This window comes from Chelonoidis abingdonii, chromosome 5 (genome assembly GCF_003597395.2).
Source record: "Chelonoidis abingdonii isolate Lonesome George chromosome 5, CheloAbing_2.0, whole genome shotgun sequence".
NCBI classification, from domain to species: Eukaryota; Metazoa; Chordata; order Testudines; family Testudinidae; genus Chelonoidis; species Chelonoidis abingdonii.
This window is the reverse complement of record NC_133773.1, coordinates 103,035,784-103,057,209: the sequence shown is the minus strand read 5'-3', so window position 1 is coordinate 103,057,209 and position 21,426 is coordinate 103,035,784. Positions and strand designations below refer to the sequence as shown.

Below are 21,426 nucleotides of genomic sequence, written 5' to 3'. Positions count from 1 at the left end.
AGTAAGGGACTACTCACATGTAGAAGTCAGACTACTCTTGCAGTAAGAGAATACTCAGCAAGAATAAGAGGGTTGTGTCTGGCCCTACGATACCATCATGTAATATTTATATTTATATTTGGCTCTTTGGTGCTAGGCACTATATAAACATTTAAATAAGTTCATGCCCCAAAGTGTTTAGTCATCTTATCCAATCCTTGCTAGTACAGTACAGGATTGTTTTACAAATCTTAAATCTCTCCCCTCCATAAGAACATCCTGTAAGTCTTAAACGTGTAATTCTTCATTATTTGTATCTTTTCAAACAAGGAGCTATTCTGGTACAAGTACAATATCACAAAGAACAATCTGCCACAGTTATAATTCATCTGCCAAAATTAATTGGGCATGAGGCTATTTTCTTTTAAACCAAAACAGTGATTGTGTTACGTAAATACCTGAATACAACAAATTCTTTAAAACAGCCCATCGTACAGCCTTTATATACATTGCTCTAGCATAGCAACTACTGTTGCATTGTAAACAAGCTGTGAAAGGCAACTTACATTTGAATACATTGCTCCTTCATCTTCATGCATGAGATATTTCTCAACAGCAATCAAGTGTTCAAATGCAGGTGTCCAACAAGAAAGTTGTAATTTCCTGGTGCTCTAAGGGACAAAAAACATAGTAATAAGTGTGTAACTTCCTTAACTGTTCCTATAGTATATAATGATAAATTCCCATAGAGAACTTTCTGAATATGGACTTTTATACCACAAAGTCACATTTTCATAAAGGTCTCCTTATTTCCATATTGTATTCAAGATTACAGAGAGAGCCAAAATAACTTTCAATTCCAAGGTATAATTTAATCTTTCAACCACATATTGGAAAAACAAATTGTTTCACCTTGCATTATTGAATGGGTTTTAGATAAATGTGTTTTCTAAGTTAACTTATGTATTCTCCCAAATATGCATAGGGAATTCATGAAGGTAGCATGCATTAATTCAAATAGGAGTTGGGTGTATAACTCTTTGACAATAACCATTAGGTATCTCAAAGCCTCCACGTTCTGGAAGAACTTGTATATGTAACACTGTCATTTCTGAGGGATATGATAGATTACAGATTCTAATAAGATCTCCTACAATTTGTTCCAGCACCCCTGATTTTTTTTACATTAAAAAGTAACAACTATTCTCTTCAATCATATTTGAACACCCACTAATTAAGCAACATATTTTGGAGAAGTTAACACAATAGACCCAGATCCTTACCTGATGTAAACTGGCATTGCTCAGTTGAAGTCTAGGAAGCCACATCGATTTCCACCCTTGAGAATCTGGCCCAGTAGCACCGATGACATCACACCATTGATCTACATAATAGCATTGTATTCTTCCCCATCCTGTTCCTTATACCTCCTAAAATTTTGTCTCAGAAGAGGAAATCATTCACTTCTAGTCTAACAAAATATGACTGATCTGCATAACATTGTATGGCTATCATAGAAACTGTTTCTTGCTCTCCCTATCCAAATCCCTCTCATTGAAAGTACAGCTATTAACTAAGCCTTGGATAATCAGAATTTCTAATGGGTTAATGACTACCTTACATCTTTCTGAATGTTAGTGTCACATTTGTCAGCCTAATCAAGCAAACTATTATGATTTATTTAGCTTTCCTTTTCAATGTAGTATCACTGCTGTTTTCAGTTTTACATTATAGTCAGTCCTTTCAATTTGATCAAGGAGACTTCACATTTAATAGTAATTCTTAGCATTCACTCAGTGATTGACATCCTCAAAGTACTGAGCTGACATTACCTAATTAATACCCACAATACCCCTGTGTGAAATTTTCCTTCACTTTTATACTGAAATAGTATTAAAAAAAACTAATTGGGGCTATGTTAATTGTATTAATAGCAGTTCTTATAAAGAAAACCATACAGAATGATTGCATAAGACATACTTGATAAGTCTTTAATATACATTATGGGTCAAACCCAGCACTATCGTATGCTGCACTAATGGAGATTAGAGACGCTCTTTCCCATTCAACATCATAGGAGAAGTCTAATCTACTGTTAAGGGAGAACCAAGGGTTACAGTGGTAGCCAACTCCATAATTATGAAAACTAGCAATCTGCTATTTTAGGGGTATTGTCCACTACTGTTCAGCTAGATCTGGATTTAAAACTTATTGGGTGAAGTGTTGGCCCCATTTAAGTCAATAGAAGTTTTGCCATTGATTTCAGTGAGGCCAGGATTTCAGCTACCGAAGTCAACAGGAATCTTTTGACTGACTTCAGTACGCTTTGGATTAGAACCTAGAGTACATCTACATTTGATCTAGAGGTGTGATTTCCAGCTCAGGTAGACTACCTGCACTAGCTCTCCTTGAGCTAGCATGCTAAAAACAGCACTGTACCTAGGGTGGCATGGGCAGAGGCTCAGGCTAGCCACCTAAAAACATACTCAACTGGACCCGTTTTCTGTAGCACACATTAGTAGAGGCATAGGCTGCCTTTTTCTTTGAAGGAGCAGCAGCATATTCCCTCCTCCCCACAGCGGAATTCCCTACCGTCAGCCATGCTGCTCTGCTTCAGCAGGATGACTCAAGTGTCACCAGCACTCCTCAGCTCTCCTACTATCTTGCATAGGTTCTCATAAGGACAGTTTTCCCCTGTAGAAGAGACATTGTTGACTCTTCATGGTTTGGTATTAGTTAAAATACAAGTGAACAGTAGTGCTTCACACTACTATTACTCAGTTTTTACAGTTTTAAATGAAGCTTTAGATGTTAGTACTTCAGTTTTTTCTTACATGTTCACTGCTATTGGAAAAGTGTGTTTGCAGATCTTTTTAGCCATTAAGTATATATTTCAAACTCAGTACTGTTACCAGATGTGTGGCTATTTAGACCCCAGAATATCTTTACAATATCTCCAACTGTAAAAGGGTTCACTTCCTGCAGAGCACCTGCTCATGACTGGATGTGGGATTAGCTATTGCCCCATCTGGTACCCCATTCTGTCAGTTACTAACACATGATCCCTCATTTTCTCTTCATGATTCATCCATCTAGCTAGGTCACTGTGTAGGTAGCCCTCCCCTTCCAGCATAACAGAGCAGGTCTTCAGCCCCAACTCCGGGCCCCACTGTCTGTTTACCCTCTTGGCTCAGGACTTCGAGTGTTTCTACACTGGGTCCAAGCCCAGCAACCCTCCACAATCCTACTCCTTGCTGCTGTTTCCCTGGGCTTCTTCCTACCCCACCTTTCTTCCCCACAGCTTCTCTGAGATGACACTTCTTTCAGGCTCAGAATCCTCAGATTTCCATGTCTGTTTCCTCCTCTGTGTTCCCAGAGAGTAACCGCAGACTCCCTATCTATCCACACCCCTCTTCTGCTACAAACGTCCTCTCTTTATAATAACCAGCCTGCTCCTACCCATCTAGGCTTCATATTCAGCTAAGCCTGGCTCACCCTGCAGATTCAGTAAATAACATAATTGATCTCTCAGGTCTGCATTCAGGGCCTGTGTAGGGTATACCCCTTCCCACCAACTGATAAAACACAATTATAAATTAAATGGATTCACTTGAAATTTATGAACTGGCATGCCTAGGGACTCTTTGTAATAGTTAATGTCAGTTTGTTCTCAAGAGCTTGAGGTCATTCATAGAGATATGCCAGCCACATTCTACACTGCAAAATCACAAACAAATTTATGGTCGGATTTTCAGAGATGTTGACAATTTTCACTGAACTATTTTTTATTTATTTTATTGAACATTTTTTTATTGAAGTGCAGGTGCTCAGATCGCTTGAAAATCATACCACTGCTGTATACTCCAGTAATATAATCTTGCCACACTTATGTTCTAAAATCAGTTTGGTACACACTGATATCTCTTTGTGCAGTAGTCCTTTCAGTTCCTGGAAAGCCACTCCTTTTTGTCACCTAGTAACTTTTTAATAGTCAACATCAAGCTCAGAGTTTCAGAGCTAGGTACTTGATTTTTCAGTAGGACTAGGATGCAACATTTTTCTTATGCCCTGATTAAGTTACAAACAGAAGCTACAATATTTTGGAAGTGTTCTGAATGTGAGAAGTTACAATAATATTTTCTATATTTAAAAATGGAAGTAGCTGAATGTAAGCTAACACCTGGTACAGTTAAACCAAGTCAAGTACTGGAACAGATTTGGCATCTAAACCTAATGATAAGAGAAACACTTCTAAAGAGTGACCTTCAAGATAATGAAGCTACAGCAGAATATGTGCCTAGATTGACCTTCCTCATGCAACAGCTCAGCAGTTCCCTCAGCCAACAGTTACAACACAATACAGAGATCCTACAAGACACCTGCCAGCTACTGAATACTCTTCAGAGCAAACACAAGCAACTGGTTTCAAGGCAAGGCAAGTAAAGATGAATTTAACATAAAGAGAATTTATTTAATATATAATAAGACAAATTTTGCCCTCTGACACTCATGTGAAGTCACATTTTACATTCATTGGAACTTCAATATTTGTTCTTTCAGTAGAATATATTTTACTTTTTTTTTCTCTCAGTGTATTTTTCTGAAGATATAGTGAGCTAAAAAAAGGTTTCTATGTAGAATAATGAATTAAACTTAATTAATATAAAGTTTCCTTGTCTATATCGTTTTGCATTATGATTTGTATTAAAAAAAACAACAACTAAGGGCTAATTCTTGGGTCTTCTGCCCTCTGGTCCTGCACAGCTCAAGCAAACCAGAATGTCTTCCTCCAATCTTTCCTGAGGAAACTAAATTACTCTAGATTTTTCCCTTCTTAATGCACTGTTAAACTAGTCTGCTAATAGTATTTAATTACACAAATTTACATTTAATGGGTCAATTATGTGATTTAGTGTGGGATTCACATTAAAAATAGTTTCCTGAACAAAGGATAGCATGGTTTTGCAAACCAAAAGTCTCCCAAAAATCCCACCACTTCAAGAATATTTAGCAAAATATAGCAGAAAATACAATTTCCGCATTAAATAATATTTTAGTTTAGCGCACCAGAATTGAGAAACAGAGATATAATTTCCTGACTCAGATCTTCAGCTATGCCTGTAGTTATGAGTGGTAGCTCTATGGTTTTTGTAAGATATCCAAGATCATACAAGAGCTTTCTAGTGAGACAAGATCTGCTTACAATTTGGTTTTTCCCTAACTATGTCTATGTGATCTGTATTGGCTACTTTTCGTTCATTCAGAACTCTCTGATTCTCTTTTTCCAAAAAGATTCTTTTCCAAAGTGTCTCTCTTTCAGATAAAACAACGAGTTAGTTAAGAAGTTAGGAGACACTTAAACATAGACTGCCACTGTATTCTGAAACTGGGTTATCTCAGGTCAGAAAAACAAGGAAAGCATAGTCCTTAAAGTGATCACGTTTTAAAAAAAATGCACAGAAGGAAATTTTAAGGTTAACATTGTAACAACATGTGGAAAGGCTCTTTTAATACAATGTTGGTGAATAGTCTAAAATTACTATGCATTGATATGGTTCAGCTTTTAAACACATACATGTCAGGAAATTCAAAGATACATAGGATAGACAAACCTCAGTTTTCAGAATGGCTCAAGAATATATGAAAAAAATGGAATTGGGGAAAATTGAAAGTTTCAAATAAAAATCTACATTTTTATTTCCAAATTTCAGGTAAAGGGAGTTTATATGTAATATTCATGGCATCTGTAGCAATATTTTGTATTACTATATCTAGTGCCAGCTTTAAAGCCTTAATATGCATGTTCACTGTACATAAACTCACATGTAGGCTGTAAGGAAAATATGAGACAAATTTAAGGTGAAATGGCTTAATGGCTGCAACTTTATTTAGCAAATAACACACCAATTGAAACCACTTAGATGCAGGCAAACAGTTTCTGCTGTAGTGGGGCAACCATGGTGATGTTTTTGTAATAACCTTATGCTCTGGATCCTACTTATCGTATTAGGTAACAGTTTGGTCACTTAAATATTTTTAAGATTGCTCAATAGGTTTTGCGAGCCTTGTCGGGTGATATAAGCAGTATTAACTCTTTGCTTAAACCCCTGAAGTGAGTTTGTATCCTGCTACTGCTCCCTTTCTCTGTAACGCCAAGTGGATCTCAGATGCAACTGGAATCATCTTCCTCATAGCGCCATTATCCATCCATCCATCCATCCATTCTGTAATCCCTCTCTCCATACACTTAGGATCCAAAATGTAGATTCCCCCACATATGGTACCAGATGCAACCATATACACGTGTCTGATGTGTGAGAGAGATTATGATGAATTTAAATTAAAAAAATCCCATAATTTAATTGCATGTTGTCAGCAATTTTCCCAAGTGGGTGAGGGAGAAGAATACACCTTAGCTTTTCAAGTGCTTTTTTTGGAGTCTACTCTGAGGGTTGAGAAAGTATTGGACAAAGAGTGGAAGGGATGGAGCACATCCCCCACTGCCTTTCTTATTCTGTTTTACCTCAAATACAATAGGAATTTTTACCCTAGTAGGGCATCTTGAAACCACACTTGAGCTCCTCCCATATCATGTTCCTGAGATGACCATTGGGATATTCTCAGAATGATTGTCCCAAAACTGATAATTTTGTCAGTATAGGATCCTTTTCTTGGTATTAATTTTTAATTGTTGTGAGTTACAGTATGAACTGATTTTTTTTACATATGGTAGAAGTGCTTAGAGCTTTAAGACTAGACACTTACATTACAAATCAAAATACATATAAATAAAATCACTTTTTTCTGTTATAAATGGACAGAATACCTGACCTTTACATATTGGCTGAGTTGCAGTTGCAGATATTGCAAGGGCATTGGGTCAGGAATCAGTTGTGCCTCTGATGGTGTGTTGATCAGGGCTGTCCAGGGCAGGGGGGCAAGAGGGGCAATTTGCCCCAGGCCCTGGGCCCCACAGGGGCCCCCACAAGAGTTTTTCGAGGCCCCTGGAGCAGGGTCCTTCACTCACTCCAGGGGGCCCAGAAAACTCTTGCAGGGCTGGGCCCCGGAGCTTCTTCCGCTCCTGGTCTTCGCCGGTGGGGGGTCCTTCCGCTCTGGGGTGGAAGGACCCCCTACCAGCGAATTACCGCCGAAGCGAGACCCACCGCTGAAGTGCAGCTCGGTCTTCCATGGTAATTCGGCAGCGGGGGGCCCTTCTGTTCCAGGACCCACCACCGAAGTGCCCTGAAGACCTGCGACGGGGGCTCCCCGCTGCCGAATTACCGCTGAAGACCGGCTACACTTTGGTGGCGGGTCCTGCTTCGGTGGTAATTCAGCGGTGGGGGGGGGGGGGTCCTGCCGTGGTTCTTCGTGGCACTTTGGCAGTGGGTCCTGGAATGGAAGGGTCCCCTGCTGCTGAAGACCCCAGCCCCCCGGAAACCTCTGGGCGGCCCTGGTGTTGATGGGCTGGAAATGGCTAGTGTAGATAATGAAGTAGGGACCATACTCGTTGACTCCGTGGGTGCTCTGGGGCTGGAGCACCCACAGAGAAAAATTAGTGGGTGTTCTGTATCCACTAGCAGCGAAGCTTCCCTCACCCCCTGCACTTCCTTCTCCTCCTCCTCGCCCTCTGAGCATGCCATGTTCCCACCTATCTCCCAGTGTTTCCCACTCAACCACCACCAAACAGCTGTTTGGCAGCTTCAGCATGCTCCAGGAGGGAAGAGGAAGAGCAGGAAAGTGGCACACTCAGGGGAGGAGGCAGGGAAGAGGCGGGACCAGGGTGGGATTTGGGGAAGGAGTTGGAATGGGGGCAGGGAAGGAATGGGAACAGGCAGGGCAGGGCCTCATAGAAGGGGTGAAGTGGCGGCAGGACCGGGGGTTGGAGGGGGTCGAGCACTCAAGGAAAAGTGGGGAAGTCGGGACAGGAGAATCGGACTTTATTCTAAATGAAGTTCCTTTTCAGGTCAGAATGGTATAGAGATATTTAGGGACATTTTGGGATTCCCTTTGTTCCCTTACCAAGTATATTCTAGCTGGTCCATAAGGTGAGATATCTTGAATGGATTAGGTTTACTGTACAAACCATGCACCAAATTCTTCTAGTAAATCTGTAAATGCAAAGTATTTCTCATGAAGCCAGTGGAATTGCTCAGATTTACATTAGCAAACAACATGCACAATTTAGCCCCATAATTGCACATACTTGAGCCAGTAAGGGTGCATGCAGATCATGCTATATACCCTCTTTCATTTCTTTATTCTGCAGCTATTTTTTCCACATTATGAAAGCATTCATTCTTTATTGAAATCTATATTTTTTGAAGAGTGAAATCTCAGATCCAAGCCATTTTAGAGTTGCTAGAGTGAAAAAAATGCATCTGCACAATTTTTTTCCAACTTCAGCAATACAAAATATATACTTTTCATACTCTGGTAATTGAACAAACATTAAACACATTTTCTTTGGATCTGTCAAATGTTAATTCCTTGGCTGAGTACAAATATAAAAAACATTCTTCCAAAATGTAATTTTTGGATATAAGCCACTGAAAACGAGAACTGAAAGGTAAGGCCCATCTAATCTATAGCATCACACCAATAACATTATCATATAATAAAATTATTTTTCATGTAGAAAAAAATAAGGTATTGATTTACCCAGACAGCTTACTCATTAGGTGAGAAAAAAGGAACAGTGAATGCGAGTCATTGGATTCTATTCAGAAGAGAATCACCCTATTTGGTGTCCTTTCCTCCTCTCTCTCTCAATCTTTTGCAAGTGGTAAGTGTTGCATATGGTGTTTCATCTGTCGCTTTTTTTATTTGTATTGACTTGCACTGGATTTAACCTCAAAAACAAGCCTGTGAGTATCACACAGTAGTGAACAGAAATATGCTGAGAAATGCTCTTAGAGGTTTGTAATGCATCTGATAAATGAGGAGAGACAGTTCCAAAACTCTCCATTTGCGTCAGAGTTGACAGCAAAAGGCTTGAGGGTTGCTATAAAAGTAATACTTCTACAATCCTTGAACATTTTTCTTTGCAAGTATTTTCAGGAAAGGGCATAAGACAAGACAAATCAGGAAAATAAAATAATCCATTTTTCTTATAAGGTCACATTGTGACAGATATGGCAATTTCCCGTGGTGTGCTTGGGAGGCCTTACTGAATTAAGTTTATGTATCTTTGGAGTCCATTGTGTTACATGCATGGTTTACGTATTATTGTGAGCTGGGATTGTATGTAACCTCTCGAGGGATGGAATTGTGACACATGTGAGACCCGGGGGTTCAAAAGACTGTATTGAACAATGTGCCTGAGAATGTACTTTTGGAACAAAAAGTGTTAAGTGGTTTTCCTGGTGAATTCCTAATGGGAGGTGAATGCACATTCCTCACTTCTGGTTATTAAAAAATACCCAGCCCTTCGAAGCTATGCCCTGAGGAGTGAGCCATTGTCTATTGATTGTCTTGTATATGAGGCCAAGATCTGAGGCCCAAGGTTTAACTGGGGCATACCTAATGGGAGTTGAATGTAAATCCCCCACCTCCAGTTATGCCAAAAAAAAACCCAACAAATCAAACCCAGCCTTTTGAAACTATGCCCTGTGGAGTGGGCCATTGTCTGCTGATCACCTTATACATGAAGCCAGAAAGGCCCAAGTTGTGCAAAGGAAAGACTGAAATATTCATGGTTGTTCTGATTCTGAATCTGAGAAGGTTCTGAACTTCTAATCACAAGGAAGACCCAGTTATGAGTTTTGAAGGACTGACACCTGCCAGAACTCGAGACTTGAGCTGGTGTGATAAGCTTTTTAGCTTCTCAGCTGTCACATCTCTTTTGGGTAGAGACACACATCTCTCTCCCTCTTGACAGGGGCTTTTCCAGGCTGCAAAGTTCCTTGCCAACATTGTGATATTCCCAGCAAGCCAGACTGCCTAAACAGAGCAGCACCCATGCTTTATTTTCTCTCTAGAGGCTATGAACAGCATAATCACCCTCAGTTACAAGTTACCATACAGCTCTCTATAAGCAAGCACATTTATTCTTAAGGTGAAAGAATATCGATCCCAGGATATTAGAGAAACAAGGTGGGTGAGGTAATATCTTTTATTGGACTAACTTCTGTTGGTGAGAGAGAGAAGCTTTTGAGGCACACAGAGCTCTTTTTAAGGTCTCAGAGTACCTTTCTCAGACCTGAAGAAGATCTCTGTGGGACTCAAAAGCTTGTCTCTCTCACCAACAGAAGTTGGTCCAGTAAAATGTCTTACTTCACCTTGTCGTATCTCTTGTGTATGTATTGACTTTTTTTGCACACTATCACTAATATTTCACAGTGACATTCAATTAATTACATTTTTTCTAGAGATCATCACTCTTGTGAGCTGTCTTCAAAAAATAAATGAAATCTTTCTGGATACAGTTACACATCTTCAAGAGGCAAAAAACAAAATTTATGATATTAGATGCAGACATGATGATAAATCTCAATCCCAGATTGTTCAAGATGTTTTCAATGAAATAGTTGTGTGTGAAGGAGAGACACATTCTGGGAAAGTATCTGCTGGTGTAAGTCAGCCACTCCAGGTAACTTCTCCCATGAATGAAAGGAAAAGTCCAAACATTCACCAAGTCCAGCCAAGTGAAAACAAAACAGTGGAAAAAGAAACTGCTATATCATTAAGTGAAAAAAATCCTGATCAAGAACAGGCAGTAAGCAGAGACCTCCCAAACCTAATGGAAAATGAAGATCACAAGCTACTACAGAGTTCACATACAGAGCAAAAAGATTACAACAGAAAGGAGGAAAGTCATGGAGCAGGATCTTATAATAAGAAATGCCCAAACAGAGCTTTTCAAGAAGTTCCCGGGAGCAATGGAGATGATATAATTGTATCTGGAAAGTCCAAAGACATCTGTGATAGATCTGTAATTAATCTTTCTGATCAAGAACAGGCAGTAAGTGAAGAACCCCCAACTCAGATGGAATATGAAGATCACAAACCAACAGAGAATTCATGTGAAGAAGAAAAAGATGACAACAAAAAGGAGGAAATTTATGAGATTACTGGGAGCAACAGAAAAAATACAATTGAGTCTACAAGGTTGGAGAATATATGGAATACACCTGCCATGAATCTTTCAACAATTGATTCAGAAAAAGTGGAAAGATCAAGTCCCTGGATGAACAAAGAGTAAGTATGCAAAAGTTGACTATTTGTAAACACACCTCTGCATACACTCCAGCCATTGGAGATGCATAAAAGGCAGTTCGCCCTTTAGTATGGACACTTAATAAAAATGTAACCCTGCATTGAAGATTTTAATGTAGCTTCCTGAAATCTTGAGCACATAAAGGGTCAGATTCAAAACTTACTGAAATCAGTAGAAAGATTTCATTGATTGATGTCAATGAGCTTTGGATCAGGTCCCAAAATTAGGCAGCTTTCCAATAATTTGTAACAAATTTTTAATCAGTGTCACTTATATTTTTCTAGGTCCTATGCACTTGCTACTTAATGCAAGGCATTACTGATAAGTTCCCTGTGTTTTATAAAAAAATGAAAAGATAGGTGAATAATTTAGATGTATTTATTATGAAAATATATGAAATGCATACATTAATTGCTTTATTTCTTACATAATATAGGTCGAAAAAAGAAAAGCCCAATGAATAATACTGTGTATTTTTCTGCAGATTTGTAGCAGAAGTGAGTGGTAAGATTGAACCTGAAGTTGCCTGTTATATTACAGCACCTTCCATCACTCTAGAAAATTTAGCATGCAGGATCATCAATGACATGAGTTCCCTGGTGGTGGAAGATTCTGAGGAGCTGGTCAGCAATGTCATCAGTGTTGCATGCTTAGACCATGGAAAACTAATTCCCTTTCCTATCAACATTGCAATCCCATTCACTGCACGCTACAGAGGAAATTATCGAGACATCATGGTGAAGGTGACTGATATGAATTTTCAATCAAGTTACTTAACTCCCATTTCCTTTGATGGGTGCCAGGGAAACCAGAAGGTTGGTGAATTCTTATTTGAGTATTATGAAATGATCTATTGTGGTTGAACAGTTAAGGTTGAGTTAAATTTTGCAATTAAAGCAGTGATTAATAAGCCACGCTTTCCATCATGAATTTCATATATTGCCAAGGTTACCTAAACACAAAGACCCACATTTTCTAAGGTGACCACTACTTTTAGGTGTCTCAATATTCAGGTGCTAATTCACTCCCTCAGAACAACCCCCAATACAGGGAGGCATAAAGGTGACCTAAAGTTGCCTATCTTCCCCTTCTCCCTCAGGTGGCTCAGAGCATAATTTGGTTCAGCATGGATCTTTTTCTAGACTAAACTGTATGTCTCTCTCCAAGATTCCCCATGGTTGATTGGATACAAAACTCACCAATTAACATCTCTTCAGAAACATTAATTGGAGAAGTACTTTGTCCCAGAATACAGATGAGTCTACAGTTTTGTTTTGTTTTAAATGTGAGCATTTGTGTGAAGTTGACAATTCTTTGGTAAATGAAACAGAGGAGAGATTACTTTGCATTTAACCTAAAGAAGAGTAACAATTATATCTTCATACACTCACCTCCCACATACTAAACATAGGATGGCAATCGTGTTAATGATGCTGAGCCTTATTCACTATTGAAAGTTACCGGAGTAACACAGTAGGGAACTAGGCTCTCAAAATGGTAATAACCTTGAATTTATTTTCATTTTACTTCTCGGAATATAGTTATTTCATCCACTGGAAATGATAGTCTACTCACATTTGTAACACCCTTTTTCTCCCACAAAGGGGGCCTTTGCAGAAGTGAAAATTTGCCAGCTTGGTATTTTTTCTGTGGTATCATGCTTAAAAAAAGAAACATTCACCATTCCAAAGAAAGGGCTCTCACAAAAGCTAAGCATGGATTCTAGAATCTCTTTCTACTACCCTCCAGAAACGTTCAGTTCTCCAGTGACCATGCAGTTAAAGGTAAGTGTGAAATATTCATATTTTATTTCGCATCATGTCCATGTCACATGAGTAGTTCCAAAGAGAAACCCATCATAATGATGAAGGCCTCCAACCAGTGTTATTACTGTGGTTCCACTGCATAGACAGCTGAGTGGCTATGAAGTGGACATTCAGGGGGACTTTGCAACCTTTATGCATAACAGTCCTGGGTTTCATGTCAACCCCAACTTGAAAGGAGGATAGGGAAGTTTTGACAGAACATCCACAACTATATAGATCCAGTGCACAGGGTGATGTGTGGGTTACAGTCCATAATCCAGCTCAGGGGCAGGGATAAGAGTCAGATAGACATGTGACACTTGTCTGACATCTGCCTATAAGGGAGAGGTGGATTCCAACCCACTACAATTCTTGTAAACTTCCCCTGGAAAAAGCCTGCCTACTTCAGCTTTACATGTGGATGTTTCACCACTATGAACAAGGAAGTCAAAACTATGTGAAATGGATCCTTTCATTTTAAGCATGGAGTAAGAACAGAAATACAGTGTTAATTTTTACTTCACATTTTGAGACGATTAAGAAGGCCACTTACAATAAATTGCTCACTTTCATGATTAGCCTTGCTACAGAGTAGAACCCTTGAGGAATAATAATAACTTCATTAGCAGAATCATGCAGACGTTCTTGCTGCTTTATATGAAAGTGTCCAATATGTATTTGAAAGAGGTCAGTCACTTCATTTTTGAGTGGTGGCAAAAACACAGATAACATTTGTTAAAACCATTTAGTGTCATAGTAAACATATCATCTGCCGATATAAATGAAGCAGTAGCTATTTATATGCTTGCTATGTTCTGGGAAACAAGATTGTTCCAACAATAATAATAATTATTATAATTAAAAAAATCTACACAGTGCATGAAGTCTTTGGGTCAAGCAGTGGTGTATTTTGTAGGCAAATTTTCTCTGCTCAGATATATTCCCTTTAAGCTAGTCTGGAAGTGAAAAAGAGTCATCTCCCTATAAGTCAGTGGTCCTCAAACTGTGGGGCGTGCTCCCCTAGGGGGCACGAGGAATGTTTGGGGGGGCATGTGGTGGAGCTCTGGCCAGCCCTTGGCTGGCAGTTTGAAAGCCACCTCGTTCTGCTCTGCCCCCGGACCAGCTCCGACCCCACCTGCAGGTCCACACTGCCTCCAGTACAGCTCTGCCCCCAGACGCAGCTCCACTATGACCCCTGTTGTGACCCCAGCCCAGCTCTGATCCCAGCCGCAGTTCCACTCTGCCCTCTGCTCCACTTCACCCCTTGCTCTTCCTACTGCCCAGCTTCATTCCACCCCAGCCCAGCTCCAATCCCAGCTCCATTACACCCGTAGCCCCGTTCCAGGCCTGGCTACTCCGGCCCCTGCTGTGATCCCAGCCGAAGCTCCACTCCAACTCCTGCTCTGTCCCCAGCCCAGCTCTGTCCCCAGCTCCACTCCATGCCCAGCTCAACTCCAACCCTAACCACAGCTCCACTCCACAACGTGCTCTTCCCCCAGCCCAGCTCTGCCCTCATTTGCTCTCTGCCCCAAAGCCAGCTCTGCCTTTAGCCTCAGCTACTCTCCGATCCCCAATTCTGCCCCCTGCTGTGCAGTAATGGGGTGGTTGAAGACTGGTTCCATTACTGGTAAGAGGGGGCATGACAGAAAAAGTTGGGGCACACTGCTGTAAGTCCTATGCTGGGAATACCTCATTGTGTGGGTGTCCCCAGCAGGCAGAGAGCCAATAAAACCTGTTCCTATTCCTTCCTCCGTGGAGTCACAAGCACAGATGGTGTTCCTAGAGTAGGGAGGTCAGGAATGGCTGGACTATGATATGCTTCAGCTATTCCTAGATAGTGTATTTCTCCTAGGGGATTATAACTAGCTGGTCCAAAGTTAGAGAACTGAAAAGCTGTTGTGCTAGGGACAGAGAATCTGGGAGATAAAACTGGCTACCTTATAGCTTCCCTGATCTGGTGCATCCAGAAAATCTGACCCTATGTTTGCAAAAATGTGTAAATAATTACTTTTAATAATAATGATATGAATACTCTTGTCCTCACCTCCATCCTTTCTCAAGCAAAATTCCCAGTGTAGTCAGTGAGATTTTAATCTAAGAACCTCAAGATTTGGCCTAGCTGTAATATGTAAATGAAAACATTAACAAGTTAAATCAGATAAGTCGCATGACTTTAAAATTCTTCGCAAATAGAATGTGTACAAAAAGAATCATAAAAAATTAATAAGACTACAGACAAAAAGGTAGTTTATAAATTCTACCTTGCATCTGAAGAAGTGGGTTTTTTACCCATGAAAGCTTATGCCCAAATAAATCTGTTAGTCTTTAAGGTACCACTGGACTCTTGGTTGTTTTTGTTGATACAGACTAACACGGCTACCCCCTGATACTTGATACCTTTTAAGACAATCACACACAGTAACAGTAGTCCAAATTATTTAATTAACAATGGCAGAAGGTTCTGATGACTCTGTTGCAAAGCACTTGGTTGTGCATATGGTAAAATGATAGAGAAAGGAAGAACCTTAAAGCTCTTCAACAAAGTTAAAGAAAAAAAATCTCTATGGTCTCAATTAAAAAATGTCAAGAGATTTTGTGAAATGCAACGCTCCTCCAGTTCCTGAAGTTAAACTAAAATGATTTTTTTAAAAGCAATTTTGTTTAATTACTTGTAAATTAATTATTTTGTTACTTCCTATACATAGGTCCAGCCAATTGAGCCATCACTAGTTTCCATATTAAAGACAAAATATGACATGTACCATTCAGTAGTATCTACTAGCCCATTGGTTCATATCCAGCATCCTTCATTCCAGCCATTTAACAAGTCAGTCAGTGTTATTCTACCCTGTCCTCCAAATCTAGAAAAAAAGAGAACAGGAGATGCAACAGAACATGCAAGAGCGTCTAGTGCCACTGTAACCAGGGTTACAACTGCATATCATCTTCGGTAAGTGAGAACTTCTACCTACAAATCCAGCAAGATCAAGATTACAAAAGAATTGCAAAAGTCCTGACTAAATCATTTTTATATTAAAATGTATTTTTCACCTTAAAGTGTTCTGAAGGTGTCCTCTTCAAAAATATAATGGTCCAGATTTTCAACTTATGTAAAACAGCATAGCTCCATTTTCTTCAATGAAACCACCCTGACCTACACCAGCTGGGGAACCTCATCCAATATTTTTAACAGAATATGGGGACAAACTGAGACATTTATAGCAAAGAAGAATTTAGCTGTTTTCTTTTTATTTAACACCAGATTTTGCCACCTTGACTCACATTGAGTAGTATCTTACTCCATGTGTAGTCCAGAATACAACTCAATTTGAGTCAGGGTGGCAAAATTTGATTCTTAATGTGTAACTACAATCATGTCCAGGATTCACCCTTCATTGCTGTACACATCTGAATTTATTTCCTAGCAGAACAAACCAAAGAAAGCCACTCACTCTAAGTCTTCTTGTTTCCTACTCTATGCTTCTTCATGGCCATTAATGACATCAAGCACAATGTGAAACTTAAATAGTCCAAAGCACAAAAGAATCAATATTTCCTGCTGCCCAGGACAGCAACCTTATAATCAGCAGGTGGCCAGCCTGGTCTCCAGGCTCTGCTCTAAAAGATCAGAAGGTTATATGGGTCAAGAGTTCCAAAACCTAGTAATTTTTTGTATGCCTTAATTTCATGGTGCCCAGCATTACTCAGCTTGATCAGGAAGTGGCCACACAGCACCACAGTTCTTTCTGAAAACCAGCCCCTCCCCCTTAGAAAATAGAGGCAACTATAATCACTAGTCACTTTTGGTAATCTTGGTGACAAATCCTAATAGTAGTTCTTAACTGTCAGGTTAATGAAGTGCTCCTGACAAAGAAACCCACTTGTCTGCTTCCCTGGGTAAAGGCCTGGATAAAACCCTGTAGTAGGAAGAGAAGTAGTGGGATTTCTTTTTAGGGACCGATTGGAGGAGGTTGCTGTCAGCCTAGAAATGTTTCTCCCCTAAACCCCAAAGAAGTGTTTAACCCCTCTTACTGATCCTTTGAAAACTGTCTTTACATGATGGAATATTATTATAAATAGGCTTCTGCACAAGCAGAGGTCTAGGTGGTAAAGGGAATAATTGTTCCTATTTTTTACTTCTGGAAACCTCCTTAGATCACTTTATTTAAAAGGATTAAGTCTCATTCTAATCCTGTGTAGACCCTCATCCTCATCACAGATCCACCCTGTGATTTAGCAATGTTGGTCATCACTGCTTGTAGGAAGTTCCAAACTGATATCCTGAACCAGGAATGTTGGATTGTGCACAAATGCTTGCATCTCATCTTCCCACACTTAGCAATGCTGTCAGCGTAGAGCTATATAAACTACGTCACTTTAACTTCAGAAGTACTTGAATTTATGCCGGTTCTAATTTGAAGTGTGCCTGTAACATGGATTCTGTTTTTTGAAGACCCAGGATATTTCATTACTTCAGTTAGTACAAATACACCTGTAATGCAGAGCAGAAAGAGAGTGCTCTGTACAAAACAGGGGTCAAACTAAAATGTCTCAAACACAATTTAATGTGGCTGAATAACTTGATTCAGTCTCCTAATAATAGTGAGCCACATAGTTTTAAGCTTTTCTGCTCCTATACAGAACATTGTGTTCGAAGCCTGGACTAATACAAAATAAAACAACAAACTGCAACTTATTTTCACATATTCCTTGTCCTTTGAACCATTTTATGTTTAAACCAATAAATGTCTTAAAACTCTTTAAAGCATAAGCTTCTACCACACACATAATGTAGAGCAGAAACAGACTCAGGGTCTATATGAAACAGGGTTCAAACTAAACTAAAACACCTGGGAACATAGGTGTGTGTGTGTGTGTGTGGTAGGGGGCAGTTTGTCCAAAAAGCTCAACTACTGAATTTATGTGTCCATGAAACACTGTGCAGCATCTATGTGATCTTGATTCAAATTCTTTTGCTTTCTTTGGATATCTGCAAAATTTCTCAGGCCATTTTTAGGCTGTATTTAGGTTTTTTCAGAACGCTTGATTTCTCACAGCTCTAGCTGAAGTCCATAGGAGGTGAAGGAGCTCAGCTTTTTTGGAAATCGGGCCCTTTAAGGTCAAGTTTTGTTCATAGGAATAGGCTGGGTGGAGGTAATCACATTGTGGTTTTTTTGTGACTGAATGAGTCTGTCCCATGTGATCAGATTGTTCACTCCAGTTCAGCAGAAACTATTTTAATTTTGTTCTTTCTTGATAAGTGGCTTTTCTGCTGAGGTCTCTGTCTAGCTGAACAAGTCAGAAATAAACCATATCTCCTAGCCGCTGTGTTTCTCTGGCTCCGATAGAAAGGATCTTAGTATGCTATTGCCTGTAATTTCCCCACTTGTTGTTAATTGTCTTATTATGAGTTTATATTTTGGTTCACATAACAACTATAACTAGTTTTGGAAGGCTAGTTTTATTTTCTCCAAGATCAGACTTTTGGTTTTGCACAGGGCTAAAGCATACTTCCACTTCTGGTGAATCGGAGCAAACCAGATGACCCTGTCAAAAGCAAATCTAGATATAAGTTTTGCTCAATATTAGACTATAGGTTAACTACATTCATTTGGACACGAACCTTTCCAAACTACAGAGCCTGAGTATACCTGGAAACCAGTCCATACATGCCATTTTCTAGATGCAGTTTTTCAGTAAGAGACAAACTGTCCCAGATGGTCTGCAGTAAGGCAGGTTAAAGAGAAGGGGAAAGACACTGCTACAACACAAGTATTTAATAACCACAGAGCTTTATTTTAACCTTTGTTATGATTTCTCATGTTTTGTGGTTGTCCAGGGCAATGAGTGCCTCGGTGAAAAAACATGGAGAGAATCTCGGTGAATCCTTGAAAGTATTGGGTTACAGAAACAAAGAAGAAGAGTGGGTTGTGCTTGATGATGTTATCGTGCGGAATGCACAGAATGGACTTGTATCATTTGAAGTAGATGAGTATCTAGAAAGGTAACATATAAACAATTGAAAGAAATGTAGGTAAAATATTCATATCCAAACAAATTGATGAATGAGAACTTACTAGAGTTGAGAAATCATTCACTAAGAATTATTTTGCTTGTCAAAGTTTGGCTCTTCCAGTCTGTAAATGTTTCATGAGATATTGATGACTTTCTTAGATTTGTATGTTATGAATAATTATGCCAAAATTTTTATTTTGGTAAATAATTCTTCATCTGCATATTGTGCACAAACATAACATAGAATGCACTTGACATTTGAAATTTGAGTTATAGTAATTAATTTTGATTGGACAGTGTGTGTGTTTCTGCTCCCTGATTGGATGAGCATAGCTCTCAGTTTTAAGATTTGATGTTGACGTATATTCTCTAATATTCACTTAAAATTCTCTGTATGTAAAGATTCTGCCAACAAACTTTGTACGATAGATGATGTCTGGGAACGAAAACAACATGAGTCTAACCACAGTTGACACAAATGCATTTAAACCTTACAAAACTCAATTTGTGATTTGTTTTCCCCAGAATTTATGCACATGACTTCATAAATATTGGGCTTAGTGCTGCAATCTTTATGCAGGATAAACCCCTATTGATGTCTATGGGAGTTCTGCAAAAATAAGGTCTGTGTTCTCAAAACATTGAACATTAGAATAAAGACCTTATTGTGTTGAACTGGGAAGTATTTGAGAGAATGCTGAAAGTGCAGATTACTATGTACATGTGCAGCAATTACCTCCATCATTCACTGTAGTTTATTACTGTATGATTTTAAAAGCAAAATAGATGAGTTTGTGATAGTCCCTAACACACAAACACCTAACACTTAAGTTTCATACAAGTAGCGGCAAGTTGTGTATCTTACTCGTGTCAAATATCCAGATTTACATCTGAGTCTGTTGTTAGAGAGGCTCATCTTGTATCTTGCATTATTGTTCCATCCAGCTAAATAATCTAAATGGCTCTAGAAGTTAAAAGCTCTGTAAACACGTCAGGAAGAAACATGGGGGGGGAAAAAACAGTTCTGTACATACTGAATCATAAATATATTGCTATTAAAATATGTAATAAAATTGCCTCAGTTTCATTATATCTTAAAAATATAAAATGAAACTAATATATAAATTCATACAGTTTTAAATACTTATTTAAAATCTTTAATTTAGTATGATATAAAGGTCTGAAATGAGACTGCTTTTGTATTTATCCTCTCTAATGTACATACTACATTTTGTAATTACAACATAGTTAACCAAATATAAGTATATATATTTCAGCTGAAGATCCTACAAACTATGTTAGTTATCATTTCTATAAATTTTTGATACACATTAATTCTACTTCCCTCAAAACCTGCTAGTTACTCTCTTATTCCAATTATAATATTTTGATTCATCAGCTGGATTTTGAGTTTTTATGAGAACTGAAATAACATAGGGATTAACATACCTGAACTGACCACTGAGAATTTATTCTAATATTCTGTGTAACAGTAGTCAATGCCACTGGTAGATGTTTCAGATGAAAGTATAACCTTCCCATTACAACCAAGAACATTTAGTTATTCAAAACTGTATTGTAAGAGAGCAAGAGCATTTTTCCTGCCCCCAGCTTATGGTTATCTTGCGCCCTGCAGCATGAATTATTCATATACATATCTAGCCTTTATACTTTGTTTTAACTCAATAATATCCTCTGGCAACAAGGTCCAAAAGGTACACAGCACAAAAGACATTTCATTTCCCTTTCAAATGTACTACTAAAAGGCCCAGTTATTTTTGTTGAAAGTCAATAGGACTTAGGATAAGTGCCAAACTCACAATTGAAAATTTTACCTATGGCCTTTAGTGGGAGAAAAATTATGTACAACAGGGAAATGTCTCAATAAAGCTTTCAGTCCTGAACAGCTTGACTCTTGGCCTGATGTCATACCCCAGGAAACTAATCTGAGCATTTTTTTCCTACCTTGAGGAGGAAAAATGGTCCTCAGTTATCTGAACCACTGTATTATCTTGCTTGATAAGTTGCAAAAGGTAAATAAAACTATCGTTCAATAAAGAATTAAGCGTCACCTCAGGGACTACTTATTTTCTTCTCTCTTCTTTTCTTCTTAATGCAGCTTTATTGTCATTCGCCTCTCATTTGCAATGGACAATACACATCTAGTTCTGTTTATCCAGGCTCTGGAGGAAGCCATTCACAGCACCATGGCTAATGTCGTACTATATCGGAAAAAAGAAAACCCTCATAGAATAGTTGTTTTACTGGTTCTGTCCAAAGAACTGAACTGGGAGCTGCAAAGCCTGCGTGAGGAGGGATACTTTGGTCCTCCAGAACCAACGCAACAGTTTCAGCTAAGAGAAGGAGAGCAGATTCATTTTAGATTTACTGGCAACATATTTGCCTCAGGTA

General features: G+C 38.9%; 1 protein-coding gene across 2 annotated transcripts in view; it reads left to right on the top strand.

Moving 5' to 3' along the window:
* The first annotated feature begins 4,002 nt into the window (after window positions 1-4,002).
* The window catches only part of DTHD1 (death domain containing 1), a 41,791-nt gene continuing 24,367 nt past the window's right edge, over window positions 4,003-21,426 (top strand). The window contains exons 1-7 of one of the 2 annotated variants that reach the window (XM_032771721.1): window positions 4,003-4,414; window positions 10,347-11,175; window positions 11,679-12,009; window positions 12,799-12,978; window positions 15,705-15,949; window positions 18,839-19,003; window positions 21,134-21,423. In XM_032771721.1, the coding sequence (XP_032627612.1) occupies window positions 4,132-4,414; window positions 10,347-11,175; window positions 11,679-12,009; window positions 12,799-12,978; window positions 15,705-15,949; window positions 18,839-19,003; window positions 21,134-21,423 (2,323 nt within the window). In that variant the 5' untranslated portion in view covers window positions 4,003-4,131. Of the gene's footprint in view, window positions 4,419-10,346; window positions 11,176-11,678; window positions 12,010-12,798; window positions 12,979-15,704; window positions 15,950-18,838; window positions 19,004-21,133; window positions 21,424-21,426 lie in introns of both variants that reach the window. The other variant, XM_032771722.1, reaches the window with a different exon arrangement.